The sequence below is a fragment of the Embiotoca jacksoni genome, unplaced genomic scaffold (genome assembly GCF_022577435.1).
Source record: "Embiotoca jacksoni isolate LCO1_2020_lvr unplaced genomic scaffold, fEmbJac1.0.p SCAF_15, whole genome shotgun sequence".
Taxonomy (NCBI): Eukaryota; Metazoa; Chordata; class Actinopteri; family Embiotocidae; genus Embiotoca; species Embiotoca jacksoni.
Window position 1 is genome coordinate 11456890 of NW_027185285.1, and position 24405 is coordinate 11481294.

General features: G+C 46.0%; 1 protein-coding gene across 2 annotated transcripts in view; it reads right to left on the reverse strand.

The window, feature by feature from the left end:
• Nucleotides 1-1396: 1396 nt before the first annotated feature.
• Nucleotides 1397-24405, reverse strand: part of tnrc18 (trinucleotide repeat containing 18) — a 46674-nt gene continuing 23665 nt past the window's right edge. For both annotated transcript variants that reach the window (XM_069149606.1, XM_069149607.1), the window contains exons 8-30: nucleotides 24019-24165; nucleotides 23078-23262; nucleotides 22239-22653; nucleotides 20931-21926; nucleotides 20705-20850; nucleotides 20458-20591; nucleotides 20196-20309; nucleotides 19899-20082; nucleotides 19490-19805; nucleotides 18293-18505; nucleotides 15581-15745; nucleotides 14598-15061; nucleotides 13985-14119; nucleotides 13205-13346; nucleotides 12994-13111; nucleotides 12075-12150; nucleotides 11258-11366; nucleotides 10826-10942; nucleotides 10050-10202; nucleotides 7410-9187; nucleotides 7058-7294; nucleotides 6703-6777; nucleotides 1397-6016 (exon numbers count right to left, since the gene is read on the reverse strand). In XM_069149606.1, the coding sequence (XP_069005707.1) occupies nucleotides 5810-6016; nucleotides 6703-6777; nucleotides 7058-7294; nucleotides 7410-9187; nucleotides 10050-10202; nucleotides 10826-10942; nucleotides 11258-11366; nucleotides 12075-12150; nucleotides 12994-13111; nucleotides 13205-13346; nucleotides 13985-14119; nucleotides 14598-15061; nucleotides 15581-15745; nucleotides 18293-18505; nucleotides 19490-19805; nucleotides 19899-20082; nucleotides 20196-20309; nucleotides 20458-20591; nucleotides 20705-20850; nucleotides 20931-21926; nucleotides 22239-22653; nucleotides 23078-23262; nucleotides 24019-24165 (6626 nt within the window). In that variant the 3' untranslated portion in view covers nucleotides 1397-5809. The remainder of the gene's footprint in view (nucleotides 6017-6702; nucleotides 6778-7057; nucleotides 7295-7409; nucleotides 9188-10049; nucleotides 10203-10825; nucleotides 10943-11257; nucleotides 11367-12074; nucleotides 12151-12993; nucleotides 13112-13204; nucleotides 13347-13984; nucleotides 14120-14597; nucleotides 15062-15580; nucleotides 15746-18292; nucleotides 18506-19489; nucleotides 19806-19898; nucleotides 20083-20195; nucleotides 20310-20457; nucleotides 20592-20704; nucleotides 20851-20930; nucleotides 21927-22238; nucleotides 22654-23077; nucleotides 23263-24018; nucleotides 24166-24405) is intronic.

Below are 24405 nucleotides of genomic sequence, written 5' to 3' on the forward strand. Positions count from 1 at the left end.
CACGCACACAAACACACAAACACACATACTCTCATCTTGGCTCCTTCTGCCCCCTGTGGTTACGCTGCAATGGAGCCTCAACCAATAGAATGCCTCTGTTTGTGTGATGTCGTCCAATCAGAGCGCAGCATACCGACACACCCACAGGAGGATGTGCAGGGCAATGCTGAGGTAGGATGGAGGGGGAGAGTGTGTGTGTGTGTGTGTGTGTGTGTGTGTGTGTGTGTGTGTGTGTGTGTGTGTGTGTGTGCGTGCGTGTCATAGGAAGCTCCCATCAGGTTCTGAGGTATGCTGATGCCGGTCCTTTGGGGGAAACACAGAGATGTCTCACTGTGAAACAGGAACACACACTCAGTTCATGTCAGCAAAGATTTAATTACACGTGGACACACAGGAATTCAAAAGACAAACACACAACACACACACACACACACACACACACACACACACACACACACACACATATTTTTAACTGCTTTTTGAGGGCAGAGTCATGAACAGTCACCAGTGGAAAATGTGTCTCCATGGTCAGCTCTGCAGCTCAGCAGAGGAAGCTGAACTTTCCTCCATTTTATCACAACCAGCAGCTTCATTACCGGGCTGCCAAAATGGAGGCCTGATGGAGTCCACTATTGATTAAAGGAGCAGTCTGCACAAACTGAAACCAGGCACAAGAAAAAAAAAAGAAAACAGTTGGTTTAGTGGGCTGCCTCCTCTGGTGAACGTGCAACCTGCAGGAGATGAGGTGATGGAGGGGAACGATCAAAACGTGCAATCGGCTGAATGTTCATGTGCACATCTGTTTTCTGGACGAGACCGAGAAATAATTGATGCCACAATCACGTCTAAGTTTCAGCCAGCCTGTTAGCGTAGCTTAGCATAAAGTCTGGAAACGGGAGGAAACGGCGGGCCTGATGGCAACCTCCAACTACCAGCACTGTCTTGATAATAACAAGTGTAGAAAACCTTTAAAAATAAGTTTCAGTGTTATGGGGATAACCTGGTGGATAAAATGATGCACTTTGGTTTTTGTGTTAATTAAATAGAAAATATATAACATGCCAATTCATTTTTTTTTTTTTATTATTATTACGCTATGATAAACTATCTGCTGGTTGTAGCTTGATATTTAATGTAGAAATATTAAGACCATCAAAATGTCCAACTATTCCTTTAACATATCTTTTCAGGTACTACGTGAAGATAGTTAGACGAACTAACACTAAATAAAAATGTGTTCATTTTCCTGCAAATGTATGCGTCGGTGTTTTGGCAGTTTGACGGGCACATTAGTGCAATTAAAAGCACCGTTATCAGAAAACAGAAAAGCTTGAATAGTCAAAAAAAAAAAAAAAAAGTTTGGTTTTCATGCCAGAGACTCAGAAGACAGAAGAAATACAGTTCCATCTGTTTATTGATTAACTATAAAATATTGAGTTACTAAAACAATTTCAAAGAAACACTGATAAGCGTGGTTGCTGTCTGTAAAAAAAAAAAAAAAGAAGAAAAAAAAACAGTCCTTACACATATAGTATAGGGTGACAGAATATATCTGGTTTCAGATTTATCTCTAAAATGTATTCTTTTTGCATTTTTACAAGATTAGACATGTGTACAAAGTATATTCTGATAGCTTTTTCTCCCCTCGACGGTGAAGGATCATTTACAAAACTTAGATGATTTTCTTTTTATTTTCAAAATAATCTTTTTTTTTTTTTTTTTTTTTTTTCTGTAACAGGACGATAACGATACTGAAGGAACAGCAGACGAAGAACCAGCCTCCAGTCCACCTCTCTCTCTCTCCCATTCTCTCTCTTTCTCTCTCTCTCTCTCTCCCATTCCTCTCTCTCTCTAGCAGCTAGCTCCCAGTGCCTGTCAGCAGTATTGCTTTAGAGGCGTGGACGATTGTTCAGAGAGGGGAAGCAAGGGGGAAACAAAAACGACAGAAACATGCAAAAAAAAAAAAAAAAATTAAAACAAACAAAAAAGAAACAAATAACAGGTGAAGAAAAAAATAATCACAGCAAAAACAATTCTTTCAAAAGACAAGCTAACAACACACGCTCAACAGAATTTATACAAAGTCAAGCCTTTTAAAACGTATGGCACCAAATGAAAGTGAAGGCGAAGTGGGGAACGTGTGAATGTGTGTGACTCTGTGTGAAGGCCTCAGGCTGGGCTTTGGATAGAGATAGGGGGCAAATAGAGACTGGAAGGCCATAACACACACCTTCAAGGGTTACAGGTGTGTGTGTGTGTGTGTGTGTGTGTGTGTGTGTGTGTGTGTGTGTGTGTGTGTGTGTGTGTGTGGTGATAGCAGGAGATAAGCGCGTGATGCCTTATCAGTTGCCTTGCCTTCATCCCACAGACAGACAGAGACAGACACACACACACACACACACACACACACACACACACACACACACACACACACACACACAGAGACAGACAGAGAGAAAAAAAGTGCTTTAGCAGCTCCAGGTGTAAACAAACATTCATAACGGGCACTTTAACTTGTTCACTCTGCAAACAGCGGTGCAACCTGTGTATCCGTGATGCTCCCCCGGCTCACACACCGGCCGGAGATCCATTTTGGCCGGCTGCCTCTAAAAAGCTTCGGGCTTCTGACCGCAGAGTGTCAGCGTTCAGACTGAAAGGAGCCGACATAAGAGCAGCATCTGGAGGAGCATGTGGGGCTTTAGCAGATAAGATTTGACTAACCTCAGAAAATAGAACATAGAGTCACTCTGTACCTGGTTAATTACTTTAAATACAAACAGACTAGCAGCACTTTATCAAACTTTCCTTTACTGGGTGACTATCATGTCTGAATATTATATAAATGCACACTGAAATGCTACTATACTGGCAGACGTCTTTTGTCATTTAACAAGAAAAATGCCACATTAACAACATTAACATCTCGGGTTGTCCTCCAGGCGTCACGCAGCTGTCTCAGAGTGAGTAAAAAAACACCATCATAAAAAAATCTGACAAATGTAGACAAACGCAAACGATCTCAAAAGAGTAGAAAATATTAAACCTATTGAATATCAACAAGACAATCTTCAATCTCTGCAGCCAAGCAGAGCAAAGCAGAGAGAGGGCAACGTGGTTAATAATCACAGATGTACACAGTGTAACATATACTGTGTACACACAGTATACTTTATACTGTATATGTGATACAAACTTTGTACATAATAATATAACTAGGTGGGCGAAGAGCTCAGGAACGGCAGGTTATCTGAACTATAAATCAAGAAGATGAAAGGCGTTTCCCGCCGTCAGCAGACTGGCGGCAATTATCTGATAATTCCTCGGCACCTATAAAAACCAAGAGGATAACGGTGGGATAAGTGGGCGGGACCTCAAAAGACATTTGGCGAATCATCATCATCATAAGGCCTGGGAGAGTAAGGCTGCCCAAAACACTCACAATCCTGAGCACGACATTCAACAGTCTCACCCTATAACACGGTTAAACTAGGCACATGGAAGAAACTCACAAGCAGCTACAAAGAACCACAAAGAAGAACGTGTTAGAAGGGACGTGTTCGCGCGTCGGTTTATCTGGTGAAGGGGAATCACTGGATGCAGAGGAGAGTCAGCGGCGGGAGTGTTTAGTAGATACACAAGGAAGACGTAAGACACTCCCAGTCACCGACCCTGCGTTCCAATATCCATACCACCATACTATTTAGGATGACCCAAAAAAAACAACAAAAAAGATTTAGTATGTCCCAATAAGTTAGACGTAGGACGCCAAAAGTACCAGGATGTCCTACGACATCCGGTCGTTTTTTGCAGTCTGCAGGCCAGGACGTTACTAGAGCTCTTCTGACCCACAATCCTTTGCGCAGCGGAAGAGATGTTACATCGACCGAGCCGCCGAGACAGTCGGTGGCGCTAATGCTGCGCCCGCAAAAGGAAGGAGGAGGAGAAGAAGCATTAAAAGGAAGCCTTACTCTTTCCAGATCGCATCCTTTTCCTTTTTACTACAAATGTCGCGCTACGGATCGCGACGGATATGACAAAGTGGGTCAAAGCTCAAGATGCATTTTTATGATGGAGTAGTACGTCCCAATTGTATACATACTACATGCAACAGTAGATACTTTTTAAGGGGAGCTGTAATCCGTACTAAAAGTAAAAAGAAATAGTACGTGATTGGGAACGCAGGGCGAGTCTCCTCTGCAGCGGAGCTCATTCAAAGTGCACTCGGGTCAAACAAGATTGCTTGGAGGGCAAAATGTGATTAGACAGGATAAAGGTGAACGTCCATAAAAAAAAACAGCAGAAGCAAAAAAAAAAAAAAAAAAAAATCTAAGAACATTTAGAGGTTGCAAACACTGCAGACAAAATGAACCACAAAGTGTGGGAGATGAGGGGTACAATTGAATTACGTTGATCTAATGAAGGCTGGCAGCTCGGTGGTGAATATCAGCGCCGCGACCTTGATGCATCTCGGACTGACTGCAGTGTTTACAACCCTGACAAAAAAAAAAGAAAGAAGAAATCCACCCGCTGGGACTCCGACACTGCTCGTACATCAGCTTGTACTCTTCAGTGCATTCACAGACGTACTTTGTGATCAAGTGTTGTGTTTTTTTTTTTTCTTCCTTGGTTTTGCTTGCAAACAAAAAAAGAAAAGGCGTTATACATTTTTAAGAGCGCTTTTCAACACCCTCCAGACGGGCCTGAAGGCGCCACATCTCGTGGCTGTGGAGATACTCGTGTCTCTGCCTCCTCTGGGATCTATTTGTCCTCAAAAGTGTTGTTAAACTCAAAAATGGGCAAACAACACAACACAAGACACATCGGCGGCAGCTGCTTTTGTTTCAGTGTTCTTTTAGGGTGGATTTTTCCTTTAAAATAAGGAACTCAAAGATGAAATGAGAAGTGCTTTTAATAGTACAAGATTCCTTCCTCTCTCTTTAGCCTGAGTCCCTGAGGGAGTCCGAAGTTTTAGTAGCATACGGGCAGTTTTTCTGCCCGGGTTAGGCTTGTCAAGGGGAATCGAAGGTGTTAACTTAAAGGAGGCTAGACTTTAAGTGTATTTCTCAATTGCTCTCTGTTGGACACCGATGGAAGGAGTCTACCTCTCTCTCTCTGTGAGCCTCTTCCTCTCTTTGTCTGTCGCTCCTGCTGTTCTGTAGATACATTTATATGACTGTAACATGACTGTAACATCACCACGGCAACATCATAATCACAACGTCACACCGGCGGACACCTGTGTGTGCGCGTCCGTCTGTCCGTCCTGTCGGGGCGGACGGACCGACACGGGCCTCTCTCTCCTGTTTCATCATTCACAGTTCATTAAAGCTTTTCGACTGTTTACCTCTTTAGAAAAAAGTACTCCGACATAAATCTATTACATGAAAATAAAACACTCATATTTTCCTCTATAGAACTGTGTTACGTGGGGTGAGTATTTACATTGTTTTTGTGCATGTGTGGGCATACGTGTGTGTCTGTTTACGCAGGGTATTATTTACATGTCAAAGGAGACCGAGGCGCTCGTGTGTGTTCTGCAACTTCCCCACGAACACAACAAGCAAAACAACGTGTCACTTAAGTTTGTGTGTGCAAATGTTTCAGGTGACGTGTTCCTTTTAATACTGTCTGTAGTGTCTCCCGTCTCTGTAGTAGTAGCTGTCTGACGTACGTCACGGCATCAGAGTGGGTCAGTTCGTAGAGATCCGTCACGGATGAATATCAGTGATTAGACCACAGGTTTGACTCCGAATGAGGTCCAAAGTACGTCGCGCCATGATTTGGTTTCATAGTGAGTTTCTGTGTTGGTTCAGCAGATGACCGGGACTCCGTCTGTGTTGAAGATCATGCCAGTGGTGGGTTCGTAGGTGCCGGCCAGGTAGTAGAGGTCTTCGCTGTCGGCGTAGCGGCGAGTGTGGGTCATCTGCTCGTACTCCTCCACGCTCACCACCAGGCACTTGTGGCTGACCGTCTGCACGTCGTTCTCGTCGCTGTGAGACGACTGGTAGAGGGCTCGCTGAGACAGAGACACACGCTTTTATTCTGAAAATACTCTGCGTCGCTGATTAAACATCGGCAGGTAGCCGCGGCTTTTCTGAGTGAAATTTACTGCATTCAACTGTTGTTCCCTACGGAGAACCGAAACCCTCAAAATATAGTACAACATTAAAAAAAATAATAATAATAAAAAAAAAAAGAGTGTAAAAGCAAATATGATGCAAAACTTTAAACTCCAATTCGTTGGTCAAAAAAAGGCTGGCATATTGATTAGTTGATTATATTTATGTAGTGTGTCTTAAAGGCAGTGTGAATTTAGGAAAACTGCCAACCACTGAAACACAATTGCTGACCCCAGCAGATAAAGTTCTGTTTTTAGATTTACCCCGGAGCCACAGGCAGATACCCAAAAATACCTGCCTGTCTCTGTAATAGGAAAACAGAGGAGTTGAAAATATAATAAGTTACCTATAGTTTTAATTACAAATTTTAAAAAAGCGTATACGTCTATGCAAGTATAAATCTTTATATTTCATAATTATTTATTGATGTGTTCAGTTCTGGTTTTTCTTCTCCTCTGATAAACCATTTAATAGAATTTTCTGGCAGGAGATGTCTCCATACTGGAATAAAAAGCCACAGGATAGGAAGCCTAAAAATGTGAAGTGAAAACCACAGGTAAAATATAATACATGTTCTTCTCACCTCCATGAAGTCTTTCCTCTGGATGGACGAGTGCAGAGCTGCTGGTAACGACTGACCGCACATCTGATCCCAGTTCTGAGGACGAAACCAGTCGGACATGAAGGAAGAAAGTCATCAAACACTCAACTTACAGCCTGACAAGTGTTTCTTTTATGAAATGGGTTTGAATGAATTACAAGTGTCATGACGACCTTTTAATGATACAGTATCACTATGTTATCAATAAAAAAAAAATGAAAAATGATTGTAGAGGGTTTAATCAGTGTAATAAGTCAAATATTTCTTCATAAATGATCTGCTAGTTACAAATATTTTACAGTTTATTTGATCAAAGTAACTAAGTATGAACAACCACCTTCTTGTCGGTGAGTTTCTTGCCAGGGTTGGTCTCCTCTGGATGATAGAACCAGTTGACCCGGACCACCATGTTGCTGCCCCAGGACTCCCACATGCTCTGGATGCGGCCAATGAAGGGCAGGTTGGGCCGGCCAGCGGACAGGAACACGGCACAGTCCCCGATGCGGATCATCTCTCGGCCACGTACAATGGCCTTATAGAAGAGCTTCTTAGCTTTGCCCTTCATACCGCGTCTCTGGAGGGGAACAGAAGAGGAAAAGAAGATTGGTCTCAGAGTGAAAGGAGTGACATTTGGATGAATATATAGGTTGATTTGTTTTGTTCTTTTTATAAAAGATTTTTCTCCTCACCTGAGTGGGTTTCCCAAACCACTTCCATAGCTGTCTGGCTGGAAGGAAAGCAGAGATTTTGGGCCTGTTCTCCACACTGGGAAGCCTCTGACGTTTAGCCAGCTCCTTGGTGGTAGGAAGGTGGACCCCCTCTCTCCGCTTTGGCCTCCCCGCCTTCCCCTCTCCTCCGCTGGGCTTCGGTTTCGGAGGACGACCCCTTTGCCCGGAGCCCTTCCCGGTAGCTGGTTTGGCAGGTTTAGTGGCAGCAGGAGCAGCAGGAGCTGGAGAGCTGGAAGGGGAGGAGGACCGCGAGGGAGGAGACAGCTCCTCTTCCACCACTTTGACCTCCGCCTCCTTCTTCACCTCCACTTCTTCCTCTTTCACTTCTTCTTTAAGTTTGTCCGGTGCTGGAGGCTTTTGGACGAGGCACGGTGGAGGAGTCGGGGTTCTCTCTTCATCTGAGCTGCACGAGGAGTCATCAGTCGATGAAGAGGATGATGAAGAGGATGATGATGAAGAAGATGAGGAGGAACCAGAGCAGGATGTAGAGGAGGAAGAGCAACTTGAGGTGCATTTCTTCTTCTTCTTCTTCATCTTCCCTTTCTCCCCCTCTTCCTCGGACTCGGAGCTGCTGCTGCTCTGAGATTCCTCTTTCATCTTTCTCTCCTCTCTCTTCTCCACCTCCTTTCTTTCCTCTTTTTTAGTTTTCTCCTCTCTTAAGTCCATCTCTGGTCCTCTACCACCGCCTCCCCGGCTATCTGCCTTCTCCTTAGCCAGCATCGGTGCTTTGTAAGCGGAGTCTTTCTCGGGCAGGCCAGTTTCTCTATCTGGAGCTCTCAGTTTAGCCTTTAGCGGTTTCTGATTGGCCGTGGCTGTGGCGATGGGGGTGTGGTCTCGCCGGACACCCCGACCCTCGAGCATCATGAGAGCTTTGGTCTTCTTGGTTTTGGGGGAGGTGACGCCTTCATGGTCGAGCTTAACGAGGGGTTCTGCTGACAGGGTCTTCCGCCTCACTGCCGAGCCCCCGTCACTTTGCCCCGAGCTGGACTTGGGTCTGGAGATGGAGCTGGATCTGGAGGACAGCTGGTCTGATGGCATCTTGAGTTTGGGTCTGGGGGCAGAGGATGATGATAATGAAGATGATGATGATGAAGATCTGGGAGTCAGGGAAGAGCTGAGTTTGCCTGGTGGCAGCCTGGAGATGGAGATGGGGCTGGGCAGGAGTCCAGAGCTCAGGCTGGTTCTGGAGCTGCCGTGATGGTCTGAGGAGGGTTTGGTTTTGGGTGAGGAAGATGAAGTGGACCTGGGCGTGGATGAAGCACTCGGCTTGGGTACGGTAGATGATGGCGTCATACTGGTCCTCGACATGGGCCTGTTGATGGTGGGACTGACGGTGGTGTTGTTCTCTCTGTCCCTGCGCTGGCTGTTGTACGAGCTGAGGTTGGGCTCACTGTACAGGTCCACAGTCAGGACTTTTCCATAGGTGGAGGGGTAGAGGGAGGGTGGGAGGGAGCGGGAGGTTTTAGGAGCAGGAGGCTGCGTTGAGCTGCTCTTCCTGGGCACCGGGCTGGGAAGCGTAGGGCTACTTGTGGGGGACGTAGAGGAGCTCTTGCGCCCTGCTTTGGCCTGAGTTCCCATCGTTGGGCGGGATGCGGGTCTCGGCTTCTCCTGAGCCGTTTTCTGGACAGAGGAGGTCCTCTCCAGGGCCGGCTTGGCTGGAGCCGGGGGTCTCTCTGTAGACTGGGCGGAGGAAGGTGAAGGATCAGCTTTCTCCCGAACATCTGCGTTCATGGAGGCCTCTGTGGGCAAAAGAAGGAGAAAAAAAGAAAAGTGAATTTAATAACTTGCTTTTGTTAGCCAAAGCAGTGTAACTGGGTTTATGCTGGATGTGCTGACATTTTCATTGTGTGGCTTCATGATTTTTGTGGTCTGCAGCCTCACATGCTGAGCGGGGCAGACAAATCAGCAAGGAAACATTTCTCAAATGAAACTTGCATTCAAAAAGTGCTTACCCAGTCGAAACACGGCCAGCGTCAGCAAATCGGACCAGCGACAACATGCCTTATGTTACAACTAGAGCTGTCTGAACTTTACAGAGCAACAAAACAGCTGTTTGAGCAAATTCATTAAACTGATAGCACAGTTGATAGACATTCTCAAATATGAGATGTCTGATGAACCTTCTGTTCATTTATAAAGATGACTCATCAGAAGATGATCAGCCTTTTACTTCTTTCATGAACTCTATGATAATTAAAACAAAGAAAGCAACAAACTGCAGTGAACTCATTTCTAGTATCACCCCCAATACCAACAAATATTAAGTGAATATTAAATACATAAGGTGCACAGTGTGATTACACTACACGGTGAGCACTGAGCCAAATAATGTGAAATCCACCTCTTATGTTTATGATGCTATGAAGACACATCTGGCTCCAGTGTGTGAGCAGATGTTCTTTACTGGTTCCATTGAATTCTTTGAAGTAGTAAACAGTCATTGTCAGTCATTTCTGTGAAACCACTTAATTCTACCTGGTTCACTGATAAAATCAAGCAAGTAGCGTGAAGATGAACTTAAGCTTTCTCCCTCAATGAACATGAGAATTTAATGTGACAAAACCAGACCGTCCATGACTCCTGCAGATTGTTTTAGCTCACCTGGTTTGGGTTTTGGTTTGCGACCAGGTTTTCCTTTGATCTTGGGTGCGGTGTCCTCTGGCTTTGTTCCCGCCTCTTTGCCCTCTTTGCTGCATTTGCGAACCCTCCTCCTGGAGCAGCTGGCCACGAGCAGCGCAGGGGACGGCTCGGCGCCTAGACAGCAGAAGAGTTTTGAAAGTTCTTTGTGAAGGACGCACATGACACGCTTCTCACTCTTAACAAGAAACAGCAAAAACTACTGAATAAAGGTCTGCTAGTACGGGTTGTCTCATCTGAACCGAGATTTTGGGCTGTTTTATGACACCGTTGTGCAGGTGTGTTGCACTCTGCCGTGTTCAATCCCTTATGAAGCGTGTCGGAAGCACCTCACTTGTGAAATGGAAAAATATTTATACAAGCCTGTGATGTGCAGAAATCAACAGAGGCACCCACAGAGAAAAAAACTAACGTACCGAGCCGTTTAGGGCTCAGCGCTCACTAAATATTCATTTTTTTTTTTAAGGAGCAAAGTGCTTCATGTTGTTTATCTCCGCAGGAAGCCCTATTTCCTTCACTGTATTTGACGTGAACACTCATGAAGCCTGAACTCTAACCAGTCCTGGGAAACACTTAGGAGACACTACAGTCCTCAATGTTAAGCCTCATTTGGCAGATGGCTGCATGTACCTTAGACCACTTCATTTTCATTCAAATGTACAAATGAATGTGCAATGACAGTGTGTGTGTGTGTGTGTGTGTGTGTGTGTGTGTGTGTGTGTGTGTGCGCGCGCTCTCACAGTGGATCTTGTAGTCTGGTGGCAGCAGTCTGATGTGGGAGAGGGGGATGCGGCCTGTGTCGCCATCGTCGAACTCCACCGTGATAAGATCATCATTCTCGTCAATATCCGAACTTCCTGTTTGGGGACAAAAAAATAATAACCACAGGTCAGCAGTCAACACTTGATTTGGACATGTTTTCGACATTAAAACAGCTGATGTGACGTGTTTTGATTTGAACTGCAAGATTGTTTCTCATTGTGGACTACAGCAAAACTAAGAAAGTGTTGAACAAGAACAGAATCCAGACCAGTTATATCAAGATCTTTAACATTTATTTCTGCTGCCAGCTACAATCAAACTGTTCATGTAACGTGAGGATAAATCATATCATGGAGGTGGTGTGTGTTTGTTTGTGTGTGTGTGTGTGTGTGTGTGTGTTGTTGTCGCACCATTGACTACACTGCCGGGGTAAAGGCAGCGGTACTGCTGGCTCCAGTAGGCAGCGATGCGTGTGCCCTCCGGGAGATAGCGCACGGATGGAGGCTTCACATCGATGATCTGAACATACAGAATGTCGAGACGACATCAACCACCACAACATATTTCCCGTTACACGTGTGCACAATGCTTTCACTTTTCCAAGTTCCAAGTCCTCAGAATGGCAGTACGACCTGAGGTTGTACAAACATTGTGTATTATTACCCGTGTGTGGTTTTTTTTTTGTGTGAGTGTGTTCTGGGCAGCTGATTGGTTCCAGCCTGGATGCTTTCAGGATAAAGGCTGCGTTTCCTCAGCTTCTACGTGACTATCCGCTCTTTATTTCCCCAATCAGCTGGTCAGCCAACATGTCAACATGTCCCTTTGTGGGAGTACTGTAAAATATCTATGCACTGATAGCAGCCCAGGTTCTGTAGAGGTGGGCGGCATTTTCTGTTTAATCTGTTTGCTCCTGTTTGTGAAGATAAATGGTCGTGCTTTGTCTTTTGGTTCTTTTTTTAAATAAGTTAGATCAGGAGGAAACCTTCCTTTTCCTTCTGTTTATTGTTTTGCCATCAGCACATCCTGAAGTGAAAAGTATTAAATAAACATTGTAAAAGGACTGAAAATCAATTGTCGCGGGTTGTTCTCGGGGACTGAAAGAGGGGTGTCTCCTTTTTCTTCATGTTGTGCCTGCTTTCATCTCGGCTGAGTCCTAACATTTATGTCTAAATAGAGGAATAGAGAGATATATGTGGCATGCATGTGTGAAATGTCCAGTTTACTCACAGCCTCCTGCAGCAGCTGTTCCAAGCAGTAGATGTGCGGTCGGTTCCCTCGCTCCCCCTCCACCACCACGCTGTATCTGCAGGGAGGAATTGTGGGAGACGAGGACAGGGGTTAAAGGTTTGGGGTCATCAGAATACCTCCAGAGCTACAGCAGCTCACTCTGAAGTGCAATTGGTCCCTTTACCGGAGACAGAGCCAAGTCCTTATCTGCCTGCTTTGATGAGTAGCAGGCAGAGGAATGTGTTGTCTTTTACTAACTACCACTGTGTAGTTTGGCTCGGACTAAAATAGCATGGAGCACCGCTTTTGTTTTAATTAAGCAACTCTGGGTCAGCTACATGCCTGACATCATAACTAAATGTTGTTTTTGGTTTTAATGTTTATGTGAATACAAGTTTCTGTGAGTTTAAAGGAATAGTTCCACATTTAGAATTTGTATTAATGCTATGAGCTAGATAAGAAAGGTTGATAACAGGCTCGTGTCTGATGATTAAATATGAAGCTACAATCAGCAGCATCTTACTTTAGCATTGGGAGTGGAAGCAGCTCGACTGGCTCTATCCCAAAAAAAGAAAAAGATTTGCCTAACGGCACCTCTACAGCTCAAATAAGTGTTAAGCCTTCTTTGTTTAATCCGTAAAATAATCAAAAAGTAGGTTTAAAATTAAGCTCAGCAGTTGCTGACTTTAAGTTTATGTTTCAGGTACAAATGTGAGCGTGTTACTGATCTTCTCTCCTGTAATTTCTCAAGAAAGCGATCAAGCATATTTCTCCTAAATGTGCTACTATTCCTTAACGAGATTCACTGCAAGCATAAAAAGTAAACCACAAGTTGAAATCTTTTTTTTTTTTTTTCCCTGTTGTGCATAAGAAGATTGAACAATGCTTGTCCATGTCTGCTCGTGTCGTGTGTACTCACATGTCAGGGGAGTGTACGGTGTTCACGTGGCCTGCGTACAGCAGCTGGTCGTCCATCGGGATCAAAACTCTGAGTCCATCCACCAGAGAATCTTTATCCAACACACACTGCACTGGAGCTGAACACAACGACACATCCAATCCATCAGTGACTACGCAGGTCATTGTTTCGGGTGTGTGACAGGGGGAGGTTGGTGTCGACGTGCACTGACCGGGTGTGGAGGACCTCTCTGACAGGCTGTTGCTTCGTGGTGGGAGGAGTTCGTCTTCGCTGAAGCTGCTGTCTTGGTTGGGCTCAAAGTCTTCGTCGGCCGCCATGCTCTCCATCAGCCGGCTCACCGCACCCCTGGAGGGCTGCAAAAAAACACAAACCTATTTGTTTACATTTTGAAAGCCCAAAGGACATTTTGTAAACATGCACAATAAGTGAAATCCGTCTTGTGCTCACAGTGTAACGAGCATCCGACCGTGGACTGAAGCTGACTTTTTCTTTTTGCAAGGTGATCCTGCTACTTAAGGTTAATTTTCGGCCCACCAAACTACCAGGCTGACACATCACAAATTAACCTTTCAAAGTCAAACAGTAACATATTACAGCGCTTATGCTGTTAGATACACAATCTTTTGTGCCGTTCCACCACCACCACAGAGAGCCCTGTGCACACTTTAGTGTTTCCAAAACAAACTCGAGTTTTGGCTGGTGGCAGATGGTGAGCAATGCAACACTTTGGCAGAAATCACACAATACAAGAGGTTTACTTTTTTTCTCTCTCAGTAACAAAACAAAACTGTGTTAATTTCAACACAAGCTAACAGTTAATTTGTTGAGACGCATTGCGACTGTGTGCACGTGTTTGTGCAACACGGCAAGCAGGACAGTATAGGGAGAGTACATTTAGCTGTAATAACTCTAATGTTCTGGTTTTGTCCTTGTCGGGATAATTAAGTTCACATCCATAATGACTCTGCAGTCTCTTCATCATTCTACTGACCTCTCTGGCTTTGGTCTTGGCTTTTGGTTGGCTCTTACGTGCCGGGCTGAGGCTCAGCGGTGCAGGGCCGTCTGTGATTGGACTGCACAGAGAGGACGGGCTCACAGGCAGAGGAGAGTCCTTCAGCTTCTTTTTCTGGTTTTCACAAATCACAACGCACAGAGTTAAAAGATGCATATGAATGAATGATAGCACCAAGGCTCTGCTGGACAGATTTACATCTGTGCGCGCGCATGCACGCACACGCGCACGCACACACACACACACACACACACACACGCGCACTGAGGGTGGGATGCTGCCAGGCTGCCTGCAGTTGTCCTTTCTTGTCAGCAACACGACACGGACAGCAGGGGATTGCTGCAGTGACTGAAGTCCTGGGAAACCCTGCTGGCACTCTGACACACACACACACTTAAACACACACTCATAAACATGTCAAGAGAGACAATAGGGTGTGAGGAAACTGGAGTTTGAAGGAGGAGAGAGGAGTGAAGTGGTAGCAGGCGGATGAAGAAGAAGAAGAAGAGGGGGGGAAAGACTTGAGTTCCTTTGTTTTTCATGCTGATCTCAGTTGGACATATAATAACAACTTCATGAATTATTGACGTACTTTCACCACATCTTTCCCCTCTCTGCTGGGTGGAGTGGGTTTGGGTCTGGAGGCGGGCTTTGGGGTGAGAGGCGGGGCCAAGGAAGAGGAGGAGCTCTGACTGGTGGAAGCAGAGGCCGACCCAGACATCTGATTGGCTGAGGTGGTGGCATCATGGAGGAAAATCCTCTCGCTGCGTCGGCGGGTCCAGCCCTCGTCCTCGCTGAAGCCTCCGAAGCCGGAGCCGGTGGCAAGGTCGAAGCTGAATCTCCGCGGCGACCGAGGCGTTGGGCGTGGTTTGGGCTGAGGCTTCCGTTTGACGGACAGCACTTCATCACGCTTGGTGGGGGACGTCTGGTCGATGCGGCGGGTTGCCGGGGGCAAAAGCGGGAGCTCTGGGGCCGAGCGTTTTCCATGCAGCAGGGAAGGGAACTTTCTTAGCCTCAAGTCCGAACCAGAATCAGACCATTCACACTCTGAGGAACCTGAAGGAGAAGAGGAGGGTCAAGTGTTGTCATAACAACCAAGCTCCTCCAATCAACTTGAAGCCAGTAATAAACTAAGGTGTTAAGATTCTCTGAAATCAATAACCCTGTGACTAGGACTATTGATCAAACTGAAACATATATAATTCAAGCCTGAATCATTACATGCACCCTGATGTGACAATTGGAAATGAATTAAAATCTAAGCATGAATCAATAAGAAAATCCTGAACAAATGCTCAGGCGGTGAACCTGCTCAACCACAAGAACCACAATTATAGTGAGGAATGCCATCAGGGAACCTGTGAAAGCAGTAAAAGCAGAGTTTGTGCAGTAAACAGGCCTTTCTGCATTTTCTTTCTGCACAGTGAAAGAAATGCAGTTCAGTACTACTTCCTACTTTTCTTGTTTCTGGTTCCACAGTAAAATAATACATTTCCAACTTTGTTCTGTGGTTTTGCAAGAACACGCCACTCAGTCACACACAGCTCATTTGTGTCTGTAGTTTTTTTTTTTTACCCAGAGTGCTTTGCCTGCTGCAGTGTTTGCCGTCGTGGAGGAGGCGAAAAGGGGCGGAGCTGACGGGCAGGGCGCTCGCTGCAAACCTGGCCAGCAGACCCAGCCCACTCTCCTCGCAGGCGCCGTTGTCCAAATCTAACTCGTCCTCCTCGTCCTCCGAGGTTTCTGCATCAGAGAAAAGATTTTCAGCTCGGAGATAAATGTGGCTGCAGCGTGGGTCCGGGCCAAAGGTCAAATCACTTCCTATTGTTTCTACCGACTGCCGCCAGAGTGCACCATAAAGAAGATGAATTAACACATGGAACAATACCACTATCACAGCAGCCTGGATCTTAGAGTAACAATTAGTTGAGACACACACACACACACACACACACACACACACACACACACACACACACACACACACACACAGCTTAACACGTAGGCTGGTCAGAAACAGCAGAGCGAGAGGAGATACTGTCCAAACCACTGCAGCCTGCCTTCACAATGGAAAGCTGTATAAACAAGACAGGCCAGGGAAACTTGGGGTTTTAACAGACACACACACACACACACACACACACACACACACACACACACACACACAGAGCGAGACTGAGTGAGCTGAAACTCTGACTCAGATACCATTTATAATTTAAAAAAAACCAACAAAAAAAACCCTTCAGCGAATGAAACCAGAAGTAAAAAGCTGCTCTTCTTCCTCTTACAAGCCAGTAGAGCACACAAAAAGGTCGAACCACATAAACACACACACACACACACACACACGCGTATATGTATATAGACTATAGTATACTGCTGGTTAGCTGTGTGTTGCTGGCAGTAAGCGGTTAGGTCCATGGCAACAGATGAACAAGAGCAGCGTCTCCTCAGGGGTTAGTGTTAACATTGAGGGTGGATACACAGTACAAGATCAACGTTGTCCTTTTTCTGGTCGAAAGTTTTTAAGCTCGTTTTAGGTCTGACCAGATCCAGCAGTGAACTCATGCCGTCCCGGAGGACACCTGCAGGTCACTGCATCATGGTGAGAACTTAAACCAAACAGTTTACTTTCGTTGTGGCTTCAAACAAGAAAAACAAAAAACAAATACAAACTTGTATGAAGTTGTGACAACTACCAATTATAAGAAGCAGATTTAGTGCGTGTTGTACTGTGTATCCACTGTGTGTTAACGGTCGCAGACAGACGTTACAACAAGCAGGCACTGAGAGGACAGCCCTGTGAGGCCCCTTAGTAAAATGCTTATAAGTGATTTGAGTAACCATGGTTACATTCTATGTTCCCACCAATCACCAGTCTTCCTTTAAAACTTCAACAAGTCATCAGGAGACATGTGCTTTGGTAAGTGGGGGTAACCGTGGCTACCATTGAAGCGCTTCAATTTGTGAGAATAAAAATAAAAAAATAAAAAAATAAAAAAGGTAATGTTCTGTGTATGTAGCTCAATTTTAGCAGAGTCCATGTTAGTGGTCAATAAAAAAAAAAAAATTAAAAAAAATAGAGGGAGGGGCACTTCCTACTTACAGAGCAGGTGACAGGGGTGTGGCCTCAGGCAGGGCGGGGCAGCGCAGTGGCCAGAGCACAGCCTGGCTGTAGCGTAGCGTAGCCTGGCCTTAGCACAGTCTAGCTTAAGCAAAGCTTTAGCCACAGCGTGGAATAGCCGTAGCGAGGCAGTGTAGGCTCAAGGCCGCGCTAGTCCTTGCCAAGCTTCTGTAATGTCGTGGTAGCAGCAGCACAAGCACATGGAACAGGCTGAGAGACACTCAAAGCATCATGGGTAGGACAAGAGGGGGGAGGGGAGGGGAGGGGCGGGATAGGGAAGGTCAAAGGTGAGAGGACAGAGCAAGGTGTCGGAGAGAGCAACGGAAAGGGAAAAGGGTTATTTGAAGGTTTAGTAGACACAGGAGGCGCTCTATTGTCCAAATATCCCCATCACTCTTAGTGCACTCACTTCCCCCTCAACATCAAACACCGGACCACGTCATCAATAAGCATTTAGTCTGATGTAACTGTAGCTAACACCTAAAAAAAAAAAAAAAACATGAGCAAAACAGCCAACTAGCATTTCATATCCATTTAATTACTATTCAAACTAAGCAAGGAAAAAAAAACCCACATCTGTCCAATCAGATCTCCGTGTGCTCTGAACTACTCTCCTCCTCACTTTCCAATTCAAACCTTTAGCTGAAGAGTGTTTTCCAACATTTGCCAGGAAAACTAAAGACTAAAGGGATATTTGAGGAACAGAGCACTCTGGAGGATGTGTGAGGTGCCGTGGCAGCTGGACAGACTGACGGAGACGGACAGACGGATGAAGCGGAGACAAGGACCACAGCGCTTTGCATTCTGTACCAAACAAATCAACACTTTTAATAAAGCTTGCATACCAAACTGCAATACAACTTTATAGAAAAAAAAAATCCAACAATTCACACAATTTTCAATGTACAAATGATACAAAAACAGTTTGCAATCCAGGCAAATAGAAAACACCGTAGAAATAGCTACTCCTTTATAAAAATTAAAAAAAAAAAAAAAAAAAAGCTACTTAGCAGAGAAGCCAGCAGCAAAAGAGGTAGGGATCGTCGAGCTAAAGCAGTCTGAAAACAGTTGCCTTAGCGAAAAGCAAACAAAGACGGAGACTCTTAGACACAGTAATGCCTGACTCAACAGCAAAGGGCGAGGAGCTGTAAGATTTGATCAGTAACCTTGGTCAAAGGAGTCGTCAGAGGAGCTGAGGCCCGCTTCTTCCAGCAGCAGGGATAAGTGCTTGTGTTTCTTCTTCTGAGACTTCTGACTGGACAGCAGGGACATCGGCGACGACGCAGATCGTCTCTTCCTGGCCAGGTTGCCGTGGGGACGCGTCCCTGAGAGAGGGGGCCAGCCCCCTCGAGCAGAAATGTGCTCCTCTGAATCGGAGTCTGGTGTGGAAAAAGTGCGGTTAATGATTCATGAGGCCACAAAGACGAAAACAAAGAGTCAGACACAAAGAGGATTTCTGCCTGACCTCAACATCACAGCCTGGGAGAGATATGCAGATTCAGCAACTCTGCTTGAATTACCGTTATGATTTCTAAACTACCGACTTTGAAAAGCTCAACATAACTGGACGAGCGCCGGTGTCCAGACAATGTTTGAGATGAAGAAAATGAACAGCCATCACTAGCTCCATCTCAGATGCAGAAAATAAAATTAATACATTTGGAGCGAATCCCATAAAAAGACCAAAACAAACGTGTTCATCCATTTCTTAAAAGTTTTCCAACTTTCCTACCCCATCTGTGGCCATCTGTTCTTGCAGCAGAAGGACAGTATATACAAATAATAAAAATACACATAGTAACAAAAGATGTCACCAAGTGCAGCAGTGTGCTTCTTTAATAGCTTTTGGTCAACGATGGAGCACATTCTCGGCTTTTTGTAGGATTTGTTGTCTTTTTCTGGATTTTTCTGCTTCATCTCACGATCTTCATTAGCAGTGAAGACCATGACATGTGGCTGAAAGCACCAGAAAAGTCTGGTATGTAGCTACGAGTTAAGGGCAGCACACGCCACCAGCGTATGGCGCGAGTCACAACACAAGCATCCATTGTTTTCTCTGCACAGTAAGCCTGCATACCAGCTGGGGCGCTCTTATTTTCTCAGCGTTGAAACTCTCCAAAAACCAAAGCAGCGATCTGATATTTACTCAGACCGGCACATTGCGGCTTCTGGAGCTTTTCTGTGTGTGCAAAAGGCATCAAGTGACGCATGCAAAATGCCCTAACGTTATGGGATGTAGCTTATGCGTTATTTAAAAGTCCAAGCCGTGATCATGAAAAATAAATCACGTGGCCATCAGCTAAAGGCGGGCCACTTTAAGATAGTGGAAAATATAAAGCCATTTCTGGTGTCCAGGTACTCACTGTTGGAGCAGCTGCTGAGCTCTGATCTCATGGGTGAGAACAAAGCGCTCTTCTTCTGACCTTTCACCTTCCGGACAGCCTCTGAAGAAGAAGTCTTGGCCACCAACTTGTGTTTCTCTCTTTTGACCGAGGGATGGATGCCTCGCTCCTTCATTCGACTATCGGCAGACTTGCCCTTCGACTTCTCTAATTTTGCGTTTGAGGAAAGTTTGTGCGATGCGCCGAGAGAGCCGAGCTGCGAGAGGGAAAGCGCTCGGTCGAGGTCTGACGCCAGCTGCTCCTGCTCACACACATGGCCACGCTTCGCCGTCAGCACCTATTAACGTCACCAAAAACACGTCATGAATTATTCAGAACAATGGCATTACGCTGCCATCAAAGTCACTACGTTCACCTCCATGTGGAATACCTCCAGAGCATGACTGGTGGATGGTTCCTGGTCGGTCCAGCTTTTCTTTTTCTTCTTCTTCTTTTTCACCTTCATTCCTCCGCTTCCCGCCTCCGTCTCCTCGTCTTCTCTGGACACCCGGAACTTCTTCCTCTGTCCCTCCCCGGCTTCAGAGTCCTCGGAGTACTGCACCGATCTACCCACCCTGAAACACGGAAATATTTACACTGGCTGAACAAAGAAAAATGATGCACAATGGAAGAAGAAAAACAAAAACACAAAATTGAACAGCAGATTAGCTTCAGGAGTTCCACTCACTTTCCAGGCCTGCTGTCCAGTTTGGGAGTTGTGGTTAAGTGCTTCCTCTTCCTGGGTCTTCCTCTGCCCCGCCTGGTCAGACTCCGCCTTTCATCCTCCTGCTGCTGCCGCTCTCTAACATGGTATTAAAAGAGTTTTGGGTGCATATTTGTGCGGGACGGAAATGTGGGAGCATTTTTGCGCGGGTGTGTAACAGGAGCAGCAGCATGATTAATTCATTTTGTATGTTGTTCTTATAATAAGTCGGTTGAATAATACTAACCGCTTGTCTGTGCGTCTCTGCAGCTTGCTCAGCTCTCGGTGCTTCTCCTTATATGTTTTCTGCAGCTCAGCCAGGCGAACTCGGTATTCCACCTCCACAGCATCCAACACATCCACAGACATTTTACTGTACAGCTGCGAGGAGGAGAGACAACAACAACAACAAAAAAGAGACAAAAAGTGAGAATATTGTCCCAACGTTTCACAAACACATTTTAATTTGTGGGTGACATTTTTCTTCATCTTACTGGCTCCTCCTTCCTCTGCTTCCAGCTGTACTTCCTGTTGGGGTCCAGTGTTCTGGGCAGATCAATGTGGGACTGTTTCTCTATGGCCTCCATTAAAATCTGTCTGCTCGCTTCAAGAAGACAGTCTAGACCCTCTAATGTCAGATCTGGATGGGAGAATATTAAAACATTAGAGGAATATAAAAAGCAAAAACGCAGAATTGATCAGATATTAGAAACGGCCTACCTTGCTCCTGGCACATGTGCTCCATTTCTTGCTGGGCCATTTGGCTGAGCAGTGCCATCCCCTCCAGCGCCACCATCTCCAACGACCCTGTGCTGCTGCAATCTGCACCCACAGGGAGGTTTTCTATCTGTCGCACGAGTGTCAGGGCGGGTGGGGTGCTGGGCCGGGCCTGAGCCATCTCACTGGCTGTTAGCAGGGCGAGCATGCCTGCCATGGGATCCTCTGGACCGATGACAAGCGGGAGGGGAGAGTTGGGGGCCGGAGGAGGATATACAGGAGGTTCAGTTACACTTTCCTTCTGAGTGGGAGCATGTAGGTTCATTGGAGTGTCTGGCTCTTCTTGTTCACACACGGCGCTGCTGGTTTGCTCGAGTGACGCGCACATCCGAGGCAGTTCCTGGCTGTCTGAATCGGCAGTGATGCACGATGGGTATCGCGGTCGGTCTGGATCCTTGATGACCTCTGGTTTAGGCTCGGCCTCTGTGAGTGGAGGAGGCAGTGGATACGCTGACTGACAGGGGTAAGATAACACCTCCATTTTGATTTGACCTGCATCCTTCTCTCCCTCTCTGACTTCCAGTCCTTCGCCGTGTTGTGGCGGAGGACTGCGGACACACAGAGGCAGCGGTTGAGGCCGAGTTTTCAGGGCTTCTCCGCCTCCCTCGCGGTTTTGGATTGCTCGGACGGGTTTGCAGCTCTGCCGAAGAGGACCGAGCGGCTCTGGTGTCAAGTCAAGCTGAGGCTGCTCCACACCGGGTTCCTGTTTGAGGAAAGATCCTGTTTTTGATGGATCTAGTTTCCGCGGCTTGATATCTGCGTCCAGAAGCCTTGGATGGAGGTGGGCTGGGGGCAACGGGGCAGCTGAGGCAGGAGAGCAGGGACGATGGGGTGGGACCGCCTCTGTGTTTTCCCCTGTGGGTGTTGGGATGTGATAAGACGGGAAATGTGAGCCAAATGGGGCAGTGATGGACTGGTACGGGTAACCTGGAGGAAGATCTGTCCCGAGAGAAAAGTTACAATACCGTTAGAGGAAAATATTTATCCAAAATCAAACGGGTCTGATTCATCCACTGCTCAAAACCTTATTTTTGTTCAGACTACAATGAAAACAAGTTCTCATCTATTAAACCTCCTTAGAAGCTCAAACGGAAATCAAACACACATCAGCTGAGCCCCAACATTTTATCCTACAATATACAGCTGGTCTGAAGCAGACATGGAGTTTTGCACTTTTCTCTCCCCTTTAGAGGCTCAGTTGAAATGATGGTGAGCAGTTACTGACTGAATGTTTGGTTCCTCGACACTCACCAGAGTAAATGCCTTGAAAGGGTGCAGAGGTTGGCTTCTGCCTTTCTCTGTGCTCCCGCTGTCCCACCTCCCTTTCCTCGGCCACCTCCTGTTTCGGCCGCCGTGGCGAGGACGGGGGAGGAGAGGCTGAGCGCGGCGAGGGAGGGTGAGGCAGAAGCTTCGGCGGGTGAGACAACACTCTCTGCCCACCTTCCTCTGACTTGAGCGTGGTCACTGGGGAGGGGAGCAGAGGCAGCGGGGTGAGGGAGGAGGTAGATGGGGTCGGCGATCGAGAGGGAGGGGGAGGTTTGCGGGGATGCAGGACCGGTGAGCGAGATGGGGAAGATATCAAGGAGGGTCGGGGCTTCGGGTCGCTGTTCCGCTTGTCTGCTTTGTCTTCCATCTCTGGCCGGTGCTCGCTGGCCTTTAAGCGCTCCTGGAACACAGCAGAGACGATATTTCTGACAGATATTTGCACTGTCTGTGTGTGTGTGTGTGTGTGTGTGTGTGTGTGTGTGTGTGTGTGTGTGTGTGTGTGTGTGTGTGTGTGTATAATGTGACAGACTTTGCTTTAGGTTATAAATATTTGCTGCATTGTTTAAACTTCCTTGACTGTATTCTTTTGTAGCTGCAGGATGTATCCGCTCACGGGATGTGCGCCACTTCTTTATTTTGTGGAGCCACAGACCAGTCAGAGTACGGAGAGTCAGGCTGACAACATTGTTAGGCTGCGTTTCACGTCATTGTGTGGGTATGTATGCAGGTCGTAATGTACAATAAACACCATATGCATTTAAATGTTTTTGAATATGGGGTTTGTTTTTGATGTGCATGTGCTTCAGAACACAAAGTCCACTTACGACTAGCTGTGCGTTCCTCTGCAGCTCCAGGACCTGCACTGTGTGCTGCTGGATCATGAGGAGCTCCTGTTGCCGGAGCATCTGCTGCTGAGAGAGGAGCTGCAGCTGGGCAGCGTGCTGCAGAGAGCTGCCTGTACCGTACATACCCGACCACACTGGGGCTCCACGTTCCAGTACATCACCTCCTGCAGGGCGACCGAGGTGGAGAGTCAACTTAGAAAGCCATTTCAACTGGACGCTGTTCTTGCAGCATTCTTTGGCGCAGTTTTCACGTTAAATATGAAGAAATGAGTCGGTGTCTAACAGAGTTGTAACCATTTCATTTCTTCAGATGAAGACTTCCCACAACCTCACCCACTTTTTAAGCTATCTCATCAGTTTACCCATTTGTCAGAGATAACTGTATTATAAAATACTGTTCTGTAATTGTTTCAACCATTTATTCATTATTATTCAGTTCAATGTTTAGACTTCTTTGGTTGCTTGCCCACTACTGTTGTTTTCACACACTCTTTATCACAAGATGCTGATGGTGCTACAGCTGGCGTGGATATTCATCTGAATGTAACCCTGACCCTTTTTCCAAATTAGTGAGCCACTCTTCAGTCTTTCCATTGATCATGTGGTAACTGTAGAAGTATGTCTGGATTAGTTTGTTTTCTGCTTCAGAAGAGAGTAGTCAGGTTTCATATGCATTACAGCTCTCTCCTGTTTGTGATGTAAAGCAGCAGGAGGCAAAATCAATTGGTAGACATTCCCCAGAACCAAATGTTTACAGTAAGTACTACAAGTCTCAAAGTGAATGTGGTGATTATTCATTTTCACTCAAATATAACAAATGGTCATTTTATATTGATGAAAAAAGTGCATTTCTACTAACCAACAACATTCACACCCGCTTTATATTTTATATGTACACACACGGACAACAGCCTTCATACCGTAGTGTGGCAGGTGTTCAGTAGGGATGACGATTAGCTGTCCAGATTGTGGGTCCCTGGCAAACTGGTAAGGGGGGGGCATGGAGCCTGGCAGGGAGGGTGGATAGCCTGGGGGGAGGGTCTGGTGGAGTGAGGAGGGACCCAGGCCTGAACAGGATGAAAAGGGTGAAAATGGAGACAGAAGTGTGAAAAATGTTTGATGAAAAGAAGAAAATAAACAGGGACAGCAGGTTTTTTTTTTTAGCTGAACTAAAAATGTACCCAGCATTATTCCTAATCCAGTATTTTTACCCACACTGAAAACATAATGGAGTTACATTTGGAAGCGCACACTGAATTTAGTTGTTTTGTTTTTTTTAGAGGATTTTGCGTTTGTTGCCCTTAGTG